Source organism: Dama dama, chromosome 26 (genome assembly GCF_033118175.1).
Source record: "Dama dama isolate Ldn47 chromosome 26, ASM3311817v1, whole genome shotgun sequence".
In the NCBI taxonomy this organism is placed as follows: Eukaryota; Metazoa; Chordata; class Mammalia; order Artiodactyla; family Cervidae; genus Dama; species Dama dama.
Window position 1 is genome coordinate 22,652,365 of NC_083706.1, and position 17,001 is coordinate 22,669,365.

A 17,001-nucleotide genomic window follows, 5' to 3' on the forward strand; every position below is an offset into this window, starting at 1 on the left:
CCTTCTCCTGCTCCCAATCCCTCCCAGCATCAGGGTCTTTTCAGATGAGTCAGCTCTCCGCATCAGGTGCCCAAAGTACTGGAGCTTCAGCATCAGCATCAGCCCCACAGGGCTGCATCACAGCAGGGCACGGGGAGTCTCACCCACACCTTCAAAGTGGAATCCAAAGTCAGGGTCAGGTCAGGACTAGTCAGAGGGGAGGGAGACAAAAATCACCGAGTAAAACTGACAGTGTCCTGGGGCAATTTTAGAGGTATTGGCTCCTGCCTGAGATGAATTGTTTGTAAATGAAGTTGTTTTATTTGTAGAAGCTTGTTCAGCTGCTCAGTTGTGTCCAACTCTTTGGGACCCCGTGGACTGCAACACACCAGGCTTCCCTTTTCTTTAATATCTCCTGGAGTTTGCTCAAACGCATACGCATTGAGTTGGTGATGCCATCCAACCATCTTGTCTGTCCTCCCCTTCTCCTCCCGCCTTCAATCTTTTCCAGCATCAGGGTCTTTTCCAATGACTCGATTCTTTGCATCAGGTGACCAAAGTATTGGAGCTTCAGTCTCAGCATAAGTCCCTCCAAGGAATATTCAGGATTTATTTCCTTTAGGCTTGACTGGTTTGATTTCCTTACTGTCCAAGTTACTCTCAAGAGTCTCCTCCAACACCACAGTTTGAAAGCATCAGTTCTTTGGTGCTCAGCCTTCTTTATGGTCCACCTCTCACATCCATACACATAACTACTGGAAGAACCATAGCTTTGACTCTACAGATCTCTGTTGGCAAAATAATGTCTGCTTTTTAATATGCTGTCTAGGTTTGTCATAACTTATATGTGTACCTATATCTATATATGATCACATAATTTAATAGATTAGAACAGTTACAAACTCAGTCCTCTGGCAGTCACTCAGCATCCACATAAGCTTTCAGAATAAAGTCCATGCTCATATCATATTCCCTCTGCCTGGCATGTTTGCTTTATTCCCTTCATTGTCTATACCAAATACATTTCTATTTTTCCTCCAAGATACAGTTCAGGATCCCTTCCCACAGTAAGCCCCTCTTAATGGTATTTTCATTCTCAAATCTTTTATGGTATCTGGTGTAGTGTGTGCTCAACATATATTTTATAAAATAATAATTGTACTGCTAGATGCAAAACTGGAGTAGGAAATGGCAACCCTCTCCAATATTCTTGCCTGGGGAATCCCATGGACAGAGGACCCTGGCAGGCTACAGTCCATGCAGTCGCAAATGAGTCAGACATGACTGAGCGACTAAAGCAAAATAAACAGATGCAAGATAGTGATGAAAGACAGAAGAGAAACCTTGTTTATTTAATCACATATTATTTATTAGCATAGAGAATTTAGTGTATAAAGGTAGATAGAGTATGTTCTGGGATGAGCTAATTATTTTAGAAATTGTAACCTGACAAATTTCACAGAACAGCTGAAATGCAGGATGGAAATTTCAGTAAGACTTGTGCCAATAACATGAGCAGACTTTTTAAAAGTGTATTTGAGAGACAGGACTTTCTAATTAAGTGGTAGAGGTTAAAAATTAAGAAGATAGCTTTAGAATTCATATTTAAGACCCAGCAAAAAAAAAAAAAAAAAAAGGAAATGCTAGTTTGATAACATATGCTATTTATGTAGTATACTTAATTAAGTCAGATATTTAATTATCACTGATTATTCTATTTTCACTTAATGCTCTGGAAAGCATTCTATCTTAATTTCATTTTAAAGTGCAATAAAATCATCCCACACACCTTCATTTGTTCATCTTTTTCAGGTTTATTCCCTGCTGTGCTGAATCTTGCTTCCAATGCCCTCATCACCACAAATGCAACATGCGGAGAGAAAGGGCCTGAAATGTATTGCAAGTTGGTAGAGCATGTCCCTGGGCAGCCGGTGAGGAACCCTCAATGTCGGATCTGCAATCAAAACAGCAGCAATCCATATCGTATGTATTTAGGATTACCTTGTATGGAATTGGGTGCAAGCTACCACTGAGAATGTTGAGGCCAAAGTGCATTAGTCAAAGGGCTTGTCTTCTCAATTTCTAGATCTTTTCTTCCACTGTGAGCTTTACAGTCCTTATCTGTCACTGACAAATATTAAAATTCCCTATGTGTAGCGGGTATGGTGCTTGAGGATATTTTTCTAGCTGAAGACCTGTGGCAGTCATTGACTTTACTGCCTCAGAAAAGTATCTGAGGGTGTGGTTATGAATAAAGGCTTTAGTAGGTCAGTGGTCACTATGTCCAGGTACTGTACTAGGAACACAGCAGGAATAAGATGTGGTCTCTGGCTCAGTTGAAGAAGTGGCAAGAAGCAGATTATTGCTGTAGAGGGTGGTAGGTATCAAGGAAAGAATGAGCAGAGGGGCTTCAGGGAGAAGGAGAAGAGTCCTGGATTCAGTCCCGGTATAGCTGGAGGCTTGCCAGAAGGGCATCTGAACTGAGATCCAAGGGCAAATATGAGCTGAGAATGTAAAGAGGAGACAGAGGGACGAGAAGGAACCCCAGGAGGAGGGGCTCAGAATAAGATAGAAAACATACTTGCTGGGAGAACTACAGATAGTTAGAAACGGCTGCAAATGGAAGTGTCAGAGGGCTGGGACCAGTCTGTATACTGAGATACCATAGGAATAGTGTTTTAAGGAGAAGTTTCATACAAAGCTCTCTTGGTTGGCCTCTAGAAACCACACTTATATCTCAGACTCATTCATGCATTTATTCAGCAAGCATTTTAAGACAGGCTCCTGGTAATGCATTGTTCTGAAGCTGAGTGTTGAATCATACATAGCCCTTGACGTAAAGGCTTAGGAAGGGAAATAGGGGAGACAGAAAAGTAAATTGAGTGCTAAGGGAACACCCAGGGACTCCTGGGGCAAAAAATGATGCATATGCTTAGAAAATAAGGGTTAGTAAGACAAAAAGGGGAGAATTAATGTATATAAAAAGCATACAGAAATTTGAAGACAGGAAACAGCATGATATATTCAGAGAACTATAAGAAATTAGGTTCCGTCAGTAAAGAATTTATATGGATAAGGGGAAAATGGTGTGAGTTAATTCTAGACATGGGAGTTGATTTGTAGTCATACATTAAGAAATCATCAAATATTGGAGATATTAATGCAGTGAATACTTACTATCAGTGAGGTGAATTACAATAGAGATAGTTTCACAATTATATTATTTTAAAAATTAGTTTTTCCTCTCTTTTGGTTCAAAGTTGAGATGCTTATAAAGTGAAAAAGCTTTTTCTCAGAATTTATATATTTTATCTTGAAAGAAAGCTGGGAGGTACCCTGCATTCTTTCTTGGAGCTGGTTAAAGGGAAGATTGCATAGTCCTATCTCTATTATGCAAGAACTGGGACTTTTGTGAATATGGTTGCTGGTCTTATATATTACAGAATGTTTTTAAGGAAAAAGTTAAGATACCAAAGATGCCAAGTTTCTGAAACCTTTCTTACCTTTTAAATAACTCTCATTATTTTCTAAGATGTAGATTGTTATTGGTGTAGAAGGGGGAATATTAGAACATATCCTATCTATTTGCTATTCTTCTATAGAATAGTATGGGCAAAAGCTGAGGTCAGAGCAAGGGGAAACATCAGAAAAAGAAAATTGAGGTAAAGGCTAGAAAATAAATGAATTGATGGACTATGAGCTGTAGGTTCATTAGGGAAGAAGATGAAGCTTCATGGGAAGAAAATTGCCTTTGGTGCAAGAATTGGTGGCCTTGATTTCATTGAATGTGAGAAAGCCTGGAGACATGAAATGATTGGGAGGGGATTATAGGGGTGGTTGAGGGTGTTTTGAAGATGGGTTGGGCAGAGAGAGAGAGTTAGATAAAGTTCGCAAAATCATATATATGTGTATTTGTGTGTGTGCATATATACATGCATGTGTATATATGTAGGGCGCTCTATACATGTATGTATATAAATATAAATATTTATAGTTCCTGTCTACAAGTATAATGTTAGGATAAACAGCACTTGGGTATAAAAGGCAATTTAACAAATATTCAAGGGAGTAAACTCAGGTCTATACCTTAGGGTACATGTCATCGATGATGTCAAATTTTGAAGAAAGAAAACATCAGTGGGACCCGAGGTAGCAAAAGAATTCCAAGAAGGTTGTCAGACTCAGGTTTAAAAACCTGAATTACCTGTAATAAGAGGGAAAGGCATTCCAGAAAAGGAGAAACTGAAGGAAATGTATATATAGATACAGATGGAAGGAAGGTACAAAGATTCAGGTAGACAGTAATTGAGTAGACATTTTATTGGGAAAACGAGATGTATTCACCAAGTTAAGTCCTTGAGTGAATGTCACTCTGCTCTTCAGAGTTCCATATTCGGGGTCTTTTATGTCTCAATGGAAGACATCTATATTTTGGCAAGACAAAAAGTGAATAATTGTTTTAGCAAAGCAAGACAAATATGAGTTACATTTCACATTTCACATTTTATTTACTTGTGGTAAGTTTTTAAAACTTATCACAGCCTAAATTTACTTCATGTGGTTAATTTTGTATGAAATGTAATGCTTCATTACATTTCAAAATAATGTTTTTGGAATCAGAAATTTAGAAAGACTAATACCCTACAAGAATTTAAAAAAATTTAGCAGTAATCCACATGGATATAGTTTAGTAAAAGTTGGAGCAACAGATGATAAAATTCCACAAATTGACTGAACAGCTAGAATGAATCTGGAAGGTCTGTACTTAATTATCACACAAATAAAGGGAAATTTGAACCTCCTGGCTATTAACGGATTGTGCTTTCCAATTAAAATAGCAGTTTGAAAGTTTTACTTCATCAATGATTCCCTTGCCAATTTTCAGTTGCAGTTAGCCTTTGGATTGACTTGAGTAACTATGAGAATGTTTTAAGTTTCTATCTCTTTTTGAATAAGGGAAATATGCCAAAATTAATCAGTATTTGCAAATTAATTATGATTAAAACTTTCATAATAGGGATTATGGTTAATTGTTGATTCATCTCCCAGTCTTCCTTTTCATGATTAATTTTCATATCAATTTAACCTGAGGTGGTAGATTTCAACATTTCCAATTAGATAGCTCCTCTCACAATTACCTACAAACCACAAGTGTGATTTGGAAATGTGATTGTGTACGTATTTTTCTATCACGTGTTAAACCCACAACTGGAAAGAAGGTTCTGGAGGATGTTTAAGGAACATATGCTGTGATATGTATTTTCCTTCAGAAGCAATGCGAGTAATATTTCATTTATGGTTCTGATTTCTAATGCGCTGATTTCAGTATGAACCACCAAAGGCATTTATTTGATATTTGGTTATCTTCAGGTATTTGTTGTTATTATAAAGACCGAACACTTTCCCTGTCTTCAGCAGAATAAGTTAACTAGTGCTAAATTATTACATTTATTCAGCAATTTTGCTTTTCATTAATGAGATAAGGTCTCTCATCTAAGTGGACTGCTACTATAATAAGACGTGGTAGAAAACAAAGTCCATCAAACTGTTCATTTGAATTAAATAATTTACCAATATAAATAGATTATTTTTGTCTTGTCCTGTAAGCTCATATTACCATAAGTAAATCAAAGATTAAAAAACCTTTATATTTTCAGTTAAAGAAGTTATAGCAGACTGTGTTAATAAAATTAATATGTAATAAAAATGTTCACAATCTGAAAATGGCAAATTTAATAAATATTCTGTTTTTATAAATTTTTTGAAAAATGATTTTATTTTGCCCTCAGATTTCTTTTGCATTGAGGCCTGCTTGGTTTTTATTTTAAACATTTTTATTAAATATAATTTATCCCCAGTAAAGATTCAGAATTCTGCATATTTTGAACAGATATATAATTCATTCTATGTATATGCTCCAGTATTCTTTCCTGGAGAATTCAATGGACAAAGGAGCCTGGTAGGCTACAGTCCTTGGGGTTACAAAGAATCAAAGACAGCTAAGTGACTTTAACTTTTCACATATACATAATAATGGTTAGAATATTAACGACTATAATGTTCTTCTGGTAGCTCTGTGAGTTGAGAGTTTTTATTGGTCCATGGCAAAATGAGAAAATGAGAATAAAATTCCAATTTTTTATGAGGATAAAATAAATACCTGTTGAAGAATTTTCTTTCATTTTAATATTATGATTTTTTAAAACTTTTGTTGTTTTTAAACATCCTCCGTTTTATGAAACAAGTGATGATATCTTAAATAGTAGTCGTAGCAAGACTAGACTGGACGCTACTATTACTTGGAGAAATAAAGAGCTGTAACTCCGATTTGAGTTATATCACAAATTGTGATATAACTCCACCATTGGTATATATTTTGGAGTCATATCAATTCCACAAATCTCTTTCACATACATTTTTTCACAAACTTTTTCTGAAAGTTAAGATTTTGGGAACTTGTGCCATGAATAGAGTTTTATTATCCTCACTTCAATAATGACACAGAGTTTAAGTGACTTGTCCATGGGCAGTTAAATGCTAAATGGTGGATCCAGGTGGACTGTCCAGCTTCTCATTCTCCAGAGCTTCATGGCTCAAGCCTTACGTGCTTTTATCACCAGTATCTTTAAACGCCTGGCTGTGTTACCGCATTATGTCCACAGACTGAGTCCATGATTGTTCCTCATAGTGATACGGTTTGCTCATTGTTTGAAATATTCCTTCAGTCTGCAAAAAAGATGATGTTCTAATAAAAGAATATTCTTAAGCCATTCATTTGAGAGAGCCTTCCAAAGGATTAGTGTTATAAAAGTTCTCAGGACTGACACTCCAAATAATTAATCCATATTTACCAGAGAGTAGCAGGGACAGAGGAGCCTGGTGGGCTGCAGTCCATGGGGTCGCGAAGAGTCGGACACGACTGAGCGACTTCACTTTCACTTTTCACTTTCCTGCATTGGAGAAGGAAATGGCAACCCACTCCAGTGTTCTTGCCTGGAGAATCCCAGGGATGGGGGAGCCTGGTGGGCTGCCGTCTATGGGGTCGCCCAGAGTCGGACACGACTGACTCTAACCTCTTCCTTTACATTTCTGCACGCAAATAGGCTGACTCCAAGTGGGATATTAGGGAGTTAAGAACTCTTACTGCAGCCCTGGGAATAGAAATAGGAACATCCTCAACAGCCTTTCACTCTTGCCATCCTCACCCATTCCTGAGCTGGGCCAGATTAGGAGCGGAACTTGTATTACTTGGGAAATAAAAAGCACAGATACAGACAAGAACAAATGACTGTAAACCAAAAAGGAACAAGAATTTTGGCATTCATTCCAGAGGTGGTTGCTGTTGTGAGATGCTTGGAACTAAGCAGAAGACAAGGAGTCCATGAGTTTTGAGGATTGTAAGAAGGAAGGAGCTGTAAGAAAGGACTGTCAGGGATGTGGCAACAATTATCCACACCTCCTCTTTTCTGTTCCAGTCTTGCTTTAATTCTCACAATAGGTCCTGTTCTCATCTATTTGGAGTAAAGGCAAGGGAAGATCCATGCTTTATTGGTAGGATGGAGGCTCATGTGCCATCCTATCCTTGTCTTTATTGTCCAGAACGCCACTGTTAGTGATTATGGGGATGAATGGGTATCATCCTGATTGGGAGATTTGGAGTATCTTTCATTTTATTTTTAAATAATGGTTTAAATACAAAGTTGGCAGATTGAGGGCTGACTGCAAAAAGCCTCATAGGATGGATTTGACAGCATTTTATATTAAAACCAGGTACATATTGAATTGCCCAAGTCTTGGTAATAATGTATGTGTCAGAAGGGCAAATCTTCAAGTACCTTTCAACCACAATTCAGGATTTTATGTTTCTGTTCACAAAGTTGATGGCATACTAGAGCCAGCTCAAACAGTAGAGTTTTTGCTTCTGTGAGTGACTGACACATCAATTAGATTTCATTATTATTTTTTCACACTTAATTTCTGTAGTTATCTTTAAAGTTGCCCATTTTAGTTGATAGCCAGAGTGCTGAGCCGCATCTTCTCATGTAGTTTAAGTATTTAACCATTTCATGCTACCTTGCAGAATGCTGTGAAAAAGTCTACATTAAACCAGTTCTTTTAGAGATACAAATTGCTCTCGGTTTCTATTATTTTAATGTTTGACATTCACATGGTGATGGCTTTAACTTCGTTTTGCTTTTTGCTTGTAAAAACAGCTATAAATTCTTTATATGATCTTTTCTTCTTTCATATGTTGCCGCTGATTCAACAGAGAGGCACCCGATTACAAATGCTATTGATGGCAAGAACACTTGGTGGCAGAGTCCCAGTATTAAGAATGGAATTGAATACCATTATGTTACAATTACGCTGGATTTACAGCAGGTATAGTACCTCTTTTTATTTATTGATTTTATCATTTTCTTGTTTGAAATTGTATTTGCATTTACTATTTGTATACTTACTAGTTCTTGGGTGAAAGGATACTCTTTTATTACCTTCCGTTATTTTCTTGACTCAGTGACAAAAGGACTTATTCATTTAGTATATTGTTATTTAAAAATATTTGGCATTTATTTCTAAAGCACAATTAACATGAATTCACATGAGGAATTTAAAACTGAATTAGGAACTGACTCTAACTAATGAGGGTTAATGATAAGAATATTGGTCAACAAAATTTTACATAAAATGTAACAGTACCATTTAAATTTTATTTTTGTTGGTCACACCTCATGTCTTGTGGATTCTTAGTTCCCCAACCAGGGATGAAACCTGCACCCTCAGCAATGGAAGTGTGGAGTCCTCACCACTGGACCACCAGGGAATTCTCATGTTTTAACTTTTAAAATAATAGAGTGCTGCTACACTGTTCATGGTGTGTATACTGAAAGGTTCTTCGATAACCAGGCTCTTGAGTTAATTGCCTCTCATTACTGAGAGTTAAACAAGCTGGGCAGTTGATTCTTAACTTACACTTGGGCCAGTAAATGAGGTAACAAGCGTTGTAGTTGTATAAAAGTTGATGTTGGAGTTGGTTAGTGTTTGTGACACACAGGTCTAGGTACCTTCTATGCTTAATTTCTTTCTCCTTTCTGTTCACCATATTCAGCTCAGGTTGAAATGTTTAGTCAAGAATAACCATCACCCCAAATTATTTAGGGTTGCAAATAGGATGGAATCTGGAAGCATGTGCCTATATTTTACTGTTATTCCAAATACAAATTTTCTTTGATTGTCTGAAGGCTGAGACTGGAAATATTGAGCCTGGATGACTTCTTTAGCTCAGCCTGTTCCTCCCTCACTCTCTGCAGTCGGCTCAGAAAGACTCAGCCAGTCCTCCCTGCACTGTGGGCGCAGAGCGGCAGAGGAGTGTGGGGTTCGTGGAGAAGATGTAGCTAAAGTAGCCAATGACAGACAGTGTTCGTGGGAGAGGTTGTGTTTTCACGTGTGGTCACAGTGGAGGAAAGCACCAGCCAGGGGGAGTTAGTGACGCTCTCAGGAGGCCACATGGGCACCAGGCATCTCCCTAATGGGTGCTGTTTGTCATCAACAGTACAAACTGTCCCCCTTACGTTGAGGGCCCGTTATGGCCAGGGTGCCCAGATTCAGGAATTGCACAGAGCTGGTTGGTGGGCCTCAAGGCAGACTCTCTTTCCACCTACCTGGAACTCATTTTGACCCGAGCAGCAGGATAGTGGCAAGGACTCAGTACTGTAGCAATTGCCCACAGGTGTGGATTTATTTCTACTCATCATACTAAGTTGCTTCAGTCGTATCAGACTCTGCGACCCCATGGACTGTAGCCCGCTAGGCTTCTCTATCTTTGGGATTCTCCAGGCAAGAATAAGGGAGTGGGTTGCCATGCCCTCCTCGAGGGGATCTTCTTGCATTGCACGTGGATTCTTTACCTCTAGCACCATCGGGGAAGCCCTTACTCATTTTCTACTTATGTGGGCAACTGAATAACAGCTTTGAGTTAATAGTATTTGTCAGGAAGTCTCAGAGTACAATCAGGGAAGGAAGGCAAACCACTACACTGATGAATTATGCTTTAGTGAAATCTTGTACGTGAATTTCCCTTAAAAATCCTAGCCTCAAAACGGACTTCATCCCTCTCTGGATAAACACAGCTTCGTCCTTTGCCAGGCACAGCAGTCGTTCCCTGTCATATGGTCACTAAAAGTTGCAGTCTAACTTTCCAGTCAGGAATGAGTCTGCTGCCTATTGTCTTGGGTCATCTCCTGGGATAGAGAAGCAGCAAATAGTGGCGTTTCATTGCTCAGGTTTACTCTTCACCTATGCTTTTAGATCATACGAGCAAGACACTCAACTCTTAACATAATTTGCTCACATCATGTAGACTATTCTTTGAGCTCAACTACAGTGATGTTAACAGGCAGAGCTCGTTTCATTGTGATTCATTTTGCGTTTCACAGGTATTGCATTTTTATTTTTCTTTTTTTTACAAATTGGAGGATTGTGACAACTCTGTGGCCAACAAGTCTCTTGGCACCATTTTTCCAACTGTCTCTGCTCACTTCATGTCTCTGTGTCAAACTTTGGTAATTCTTACAGTATTTCATTGTTATTATATTTGATATGCAATCTGTGATTAGTGAGCTTTGGTGTTGCTATTACAACCTTTTTTTTTTTTTTTTACTATAGCTCACCTGCAGTGAGCTTGTTTAGATGAGGCGTCCTGCACAGGGTGGTTGGGTGATGCTAGGTCTTGTATTCAAGTGGTTTCCTTTGTGTGAGTTCTCACTGTTTGATACTCCGCGGCAACCCACTCCAGTATTCTTGCCTGGAGAATCCCATGGACAGAGGAGCCTGGTGGGCTGCAGTCCATGGGGTCGCTAAGAGTCGGACAAGACTGAGCGACTTCACGTTCACTTTTCACTTTCATGCATTGGAGAAGGAAATGGCAACCCACCCCAGTGTTCTTGCCTGGAGAATCCCAGGGACGGGGGAGCCTGGTCGGCTGCCATCTATGGGCTCACACAGAGTCGGACACGACTGAAGTGACTTAGCAGCAGCAGCAGCAGTGTTACTTCTCTGGTAGTCTAGGGTCTTGGAGTCAGCGTTCCTACTCCAAAGGCTCAGGGCTTGATCTCCAAAGGATTTTTTCTCACTCTTGCAACATGATTGTAAGAGTCAGCTGTGGTTTTCCTCTGCATCATCTTCATTCTGTGACCCAAACGGAAGAAGCAATACCCTTGCGACTCTGGCTTGTGCCAAGTTAAGGCTGCAGCCCTGATGATGAGACTTCTCATTCAGTCTCCTTTCCTCCTTTCCATTTCCCCAAATGTGGCTGCTTGTAAAGATGCTTACGAGGAGGCTGGCACTCTGCCCAAGCCAAACGTGGAGGCCTGGGCTCTGCTACCCTACAGCAGGGGATATGAAGGTGAAGGAAGCCGGCAGCCTTCCTTGCGTGGAACTTGGCCTCGGTAATGTGGCAACAGCAGGGATGCTTGCTACCCCAGAAGCAGAGGGTACGGCAGAGCACACGACACAGTGGCAAAAGGCCTTGTGTTCCAGGTGCCAAAGCCACAGAGCCCTAAAGACGCCAACCCGGTGCTGCAAGTAGTGGGGAGAAACCTCTTCACCCAGACCTCACGAGAGGAACCGGGTCAGGTGGGAGGGGGTGGATCAGCAAGCTCTATTACGACTTTTTGGGGTCCATGAACCATGGAGCTATATAAGAAGATGAACTTAGTAACTGTTGCATGTGTTCTGACTGCTCACTAATCGGTCATTTTCTCATCTCTCTCTCTCTTTGGGCCTTTCTATTGCCTGAGACATGCAACATTGAAATTCCTAACCCTGCAGTTAATAACCTTGCAATAGCTTCTGAGTGTTCAAATGAAAGGAAGAGTTGCATAACTCTCACTTTATAATCAAAAACTAGAATTAAATAAGCTTAGTGAGAAAGGCATGTCAAAAGCCAAGATAGGCGGAAGACTTGTCCTCTTGCAACAGGTAGTCAAGTTTTGAATGCAATGGAAAAGTTCTTAAAGGAAACTAAACGTCCACTGCACTGAACACACAGATGAGTAGGAACCAAGGTAGCATTATTGCTGACCTGTGAACATTTTATTGATCTTGAAAGGAGATCAGACTAGCTAGAGCCTTCCCTTCAGCCAAAGCCTAATCCAGAGCTAGACGCTAACTCTGTTCAATTGTGCAGAGGCTGAGAGAGGTGAGGAAGCTGCAGAAGAAAACTGTGAAGCCAGTAGAGAATGATGTATGAGGTTTAAAGAAAGAAGCCATCTCCATAACATATAAGCGTCAGGTAAAGCAGCAAGTGCTAATGTAGATGAGATGCAAGCTGCAGCAAGTTATCCAGAGGATAATCATGAAAATGGGGACAACAGATTTTCAATAGTCTTCTATTGGAAGAAGATACCATCTAGGGCTTTTATAGCTAGAGACAAGAAGTCAATACATGGCTTTAAAATCTTTAAAGGACAGGCTGACTTTCTCTTAGCCTGTAAGGGCTAATGTAGCCAGTGACTTGGAGGTAAGGCCAATGAAAAGGAAAGGCCATTTACCATTCCAGAAATCCCAGGGCCCAAGTGAATCTTGCATAATCTATTAATACTATGCCTGTGCTCTATAAATGGAACAACAAAGCCTAGATGATTGCAAGCTGTTTTCAAGGTGGTTTACTGAATATTTTAAGCCTACTGTTGAGAACTATAGCTCAAAAAAAAAATTCTTTCATAATATTACTCCTCATTGGCAACACATCTAGTCACTCAAGAGCACTGATAGAGATGTACAGTAAGATTTATGTGATTTTCATGCTCGCTAACACAAGATCCATTGTGCAGTCCATGGATCAAGGAATAATTTCAGCTTCTATGTATTATTATTTAAGAAATATATTTCATAAGACTACAGCTGTCATAGATAGTGATTCTCCTGATGGATCAGGGCAAAATAAATTGAAAATTTTTGGAAAGGATTCAACATGCTAGATGGCAGTAAGAAATTAGTGATGCCTAGGAAGAGCTCAAAATATCAACAGTGATAGGAGTTTGAAAGAAGTTGGTTTTAACCCTAATGGATGACTTGGAGCAGTTCAAGACTTTAGTAGAGAAAGTAGCTACAGATGAGGTGGAAATAGCAAGAGAACTGGAATTAGAACTGGACCTTGAGATATGACTGAATTCCTGCAACCTCATGATTAACAGATGGGGAGTTGCTTCTTATGGATAACCAAGGAAACTGATTCCCTGACTTGGAATCTACTCTTGGTGACAGTGTTGTAAGGAGTGTTGACATGACAAAAAAAGGAATTAGAATATTACATATCTTAGTTGACAAAGTAGCAGCAGTGTTTGAAAGGATTGACTCCAATTTTGAAAGCACTTGGGTGAAATGTTATCAAATAGCATTGCATGCTACAGAGAAATTGTTCATGAAAGGAAGAGTAAATCAATGCAACAATATTGTCTTGTTTTAAGAAATTGCCACAAACACCTAACCTTTAGCAACCTCTACCTTGATATTCAACAGCCATTAACTTCCAATCGAGACTCAGTACCAACAAAAAGATGGTGACTCGCTGAAGGATCAGATATATTTAGCATTTTTAGCAATAAAGTATTTTAAAATTGAGATATGGTATGGTATTTTGTTTTTTTCTTTTAGACACAGTATCGTTACTCACTTAATAGCCTTCAGTATAGTGTAAACTTTTATATGCACTGGGAAACCAAAAAAATTCATGTGACTCACTTTATTGAGATATTCACATTGTTGCAATGGTCTGGAATTGAACCTGCAGCATCTCCAAAGAATGTCTATATTTGTTATTAAAAATAGCAGCATTTTTTTCCTTCTAATTCATCACTGAATGATGCAATCACAAGTTTTTACTAAATCAGTTTTGTTCAACATACCGATCATTAGTAATTCCACAGGTCAAAGTGTGCATCTGAGAACCCATTTTTCAATAAAGTTATTTATATTTTCCTATTTTCTTTGCATCACCCCTCATACATTCCCACATGGTATCTCAAGAGGTATTGTGGACTTGTTTTCCTGTTCTCTCATTTACGTCTTTCGTTTAATGGCCTTAAAATGAGTGAATACTCAGACATCTTTTTTGGTTCAGTCTTCATAACAAGTGGCAGAAATATGTTTACAACATCGATTTGCCTGTCTCTAAAGTCTGAAATACATCTAGTGGAAGTGGTATAGAGATGTGTCCTCATATGGTCTCATAACCCAAGGTGGCGCCCACCCATGTCCTTATTCAGCCCTTCTTACTGCCTGTAAATCAACTCATCCTGTCTTCAAGAGAAGGGGAAAACAATCTACAAAATAAAATAAATCCTTATTTCTGCTTGTCTCAAGATTTTAATTTAGTCAATGATTTAATGATATAAAAAGCTAAACAGGTTTTGTTACCAGGTTTTATATGGGAATTCCGCAGACAGGAAAGGACTTTAGACCTCTTGTTTGGCTTCAGGCTTTGGAGTAACAGACTGTGAATAGGTTCTCAGAACCTATTCAATTAAGGAGCAAAGCTGCAGGAAGGCATATTATAATGCATTGGCAACATAGAAGATGTGGACATCTTTGTTACTTCATTTATTTCTCACAATTAGCCTGTAAGGTAGCTAGCATTATTATCTCTTTTAATAACAGAAGCACATGGACACTTTAAAAAGTTAAGTGACGGCCTTTTATAAAGTCTGTACAGGCAGGACTGGAATGTCGTCCTGAGTTTGTCTGAATTCAGACTCCAAACTAGGCCAGTGTTTACTAAGCTGGTCTCTGAAGACCTAATTTAGGGAAAATTTTTGGTATATAGTTTCAAGGGGTCCATGCATTGTTTGGGTTCAAGAAATACCAGATTATCCTCTCACTTATGGGAGAGTATAGCCAACATCTCTTTTGTCATAAAACAGATCTCATTTTCTACTACACTTCAGCATGTCTCCAAAACAGCATGACTTCAGTCTTTTTCACCTACAGCATGAAGGATTAAGAGGTTATTCATCATTATATGGCTATTATTCAGCTGGGAGACAAGGGCATCAGTTTTATAATGAATAGGTAAATATCACTAAATGTTTATTTGCCATTGATTCCGCAAGAGGTTTGACCAGTTATTAGTTCTCCTTTTTATTTTGAAATGCATGAATTTCAACAAGTGCCCTTTTTTTTTTTTTTTTGGTCATTGATATATAGTTGGCTTCTCTGTGAAATACTTTTGATAAATTACTATTTTTAATAGCAGTCACCATTACATTTCCTTGATTGCATCATTACAGATTACACTGGGGAATTTCTCTGGTATTTTAACATTCAAGGTAAGTACTAGAAGAATATAATACTTACTGAGAAGAAAGTAGGTACTTATTTTACAAATTGTTTTGCGTTTTTATTACTACGGAATTATTAATTTTTCCCAATTCTACTATTTATTCATATCATATATTGAGCAAATAATTTAATCTCGCTGGTACCCTGAGTTCTAGATTAACAAAATAAATATTATAACATCATGGCAAGAAATTGAAATAAGGATAATAGCAATGTAATGACTAAATTCCATCTGACAATTACAGTTATTGTAAACAACCTAGTATCAGCATAAACTTGAAAAAAAACAAATCCCCAGTATAATGGCAAAGAAAAATATACATCAATTTAAATGATAATAATAAGGAAGTGAAGATTAATAAGATGTCTATCCAACCAGATTTTCACTATAATATGTGTTATAATATCTGATCTCATTTTGTAACTTTTAAAAATCTGGCCAATTTCTTAGACCTGCCTTTTGGTTTGTTTAGGAAGAGAGTTGATTGGCAAGTAGGTTAAAACAGAGAGGGGTAGCTTTTTAAAAGACCTTTAAAAAACATATTCATATTCATTCCTGTATAATCCAGGTACACTGCAGAATTAGTTATGTGGGAATCTCCATTATTTCAATAAGTAATTCCCTTCTCTTCCTGGTTTATCCCCCAAAACTAAAAATATGTTTGTCAAGAAAGATTGTCTTCCAACTGTAGAGGTCAACTCTATATCTTATTGACCTGAATATTTTATTCATTGACCTTGCAGAACCATATCTAGTGAGACTGGTTAACAGTGTAAAAAAGACAGCTATGTTTTAGAGGAGGTTGAATTAGCATTTCTATATAAATATTACTGTAATTTTGAAATCTGTGTGAATAGTCTGCTGTTGTCGTTTAGTCGCTCAGTCATGTCTGACTCTTTTGCAGCCCCATGGACTGTGGCCTACAAGTCTTCACTGTCCACGGGACTGCCTAGACTGTAATACTTGAGTGGGTTGCCATTTCCTTCTCCAGGGGATCTTCCTGACTCAGGGATTGAACTCATGTCTCCTTCACTGGCATTCAGATTCTTTACCACAGAACCATCAGGGACTCGTGAATTACATGGAACCATTTTTTCTTAAACTGTTAATGTAATTAATCCCTTATGTAATAATAAAGCATGAAAAGCATAGGATAGGTACAGTTAACAGGTAGAAAGGGGTTGTAAATTATATTCCTGCATTTAATATCGCATTATATAAATAAAAGGGCTTCTTAGATGGCTCAGTGGTAAAGATTCTTCCTACCAGTGCAGGAGATGGAGGAGAAGCATGTTCAATCCCTGGGCCGAGAAGATCTCCTGAAGTAGGAAATGGCAACCCACTCCAGTATTCTTGCCTGGAAAATTCCATGGACAGAGGAACCTGGCAGGCTACAGTCCATGGGATCTCAAAGAGGAAGGCGCGACTGAGCACACACACATCTATAAATGAGGAAGACACACATGTGATATATTAAAAATTCAGGCAAGATTTACGTAGTCCTGTTTGAATATGATTCTCTTCAACAAAGTCTATTTGATCTATCTCTTGGAGACCTGCTAGATTGCACATTCTTGAAGACAGAGTTCACAGACTGTTTCTATCCCTCATGGCACTCAGCATCTGTCAGGAGCTCAGCAGATGTGAAGAAAGTATGGTTCATGATTGCTCTTCAAATCACT

At 38.5% G+C, this 17,001-nt stretch overlaps 1 protein-coding gene across 1 annotated transcript in view; it reads left to right on the forward strand.

Annotated features, from left to right (window-relative positions):
- Positions 1 to 17,001, forward strand: part of LAMA2 (laminin subunit alpha 2) — a 659,970-nt gene that overhangs the window by 154,751 nt on the left and 488,218 nt on the right. The window contains exons 2-3 of the mRNA XM_061130198.1: positions 1,792 to 1,962; positions 8,249 to 8,361. Coding sequence (XP_060986181.1) covers positions 1,792 to 1,962; positions 8,249 to 8,361 — 284 coding nt within the window. The remainder of the gene's footprint in view (positions 1 to 1,791; positions 1,963 to 8,248; positions 8,362 to 17,001) is intronic.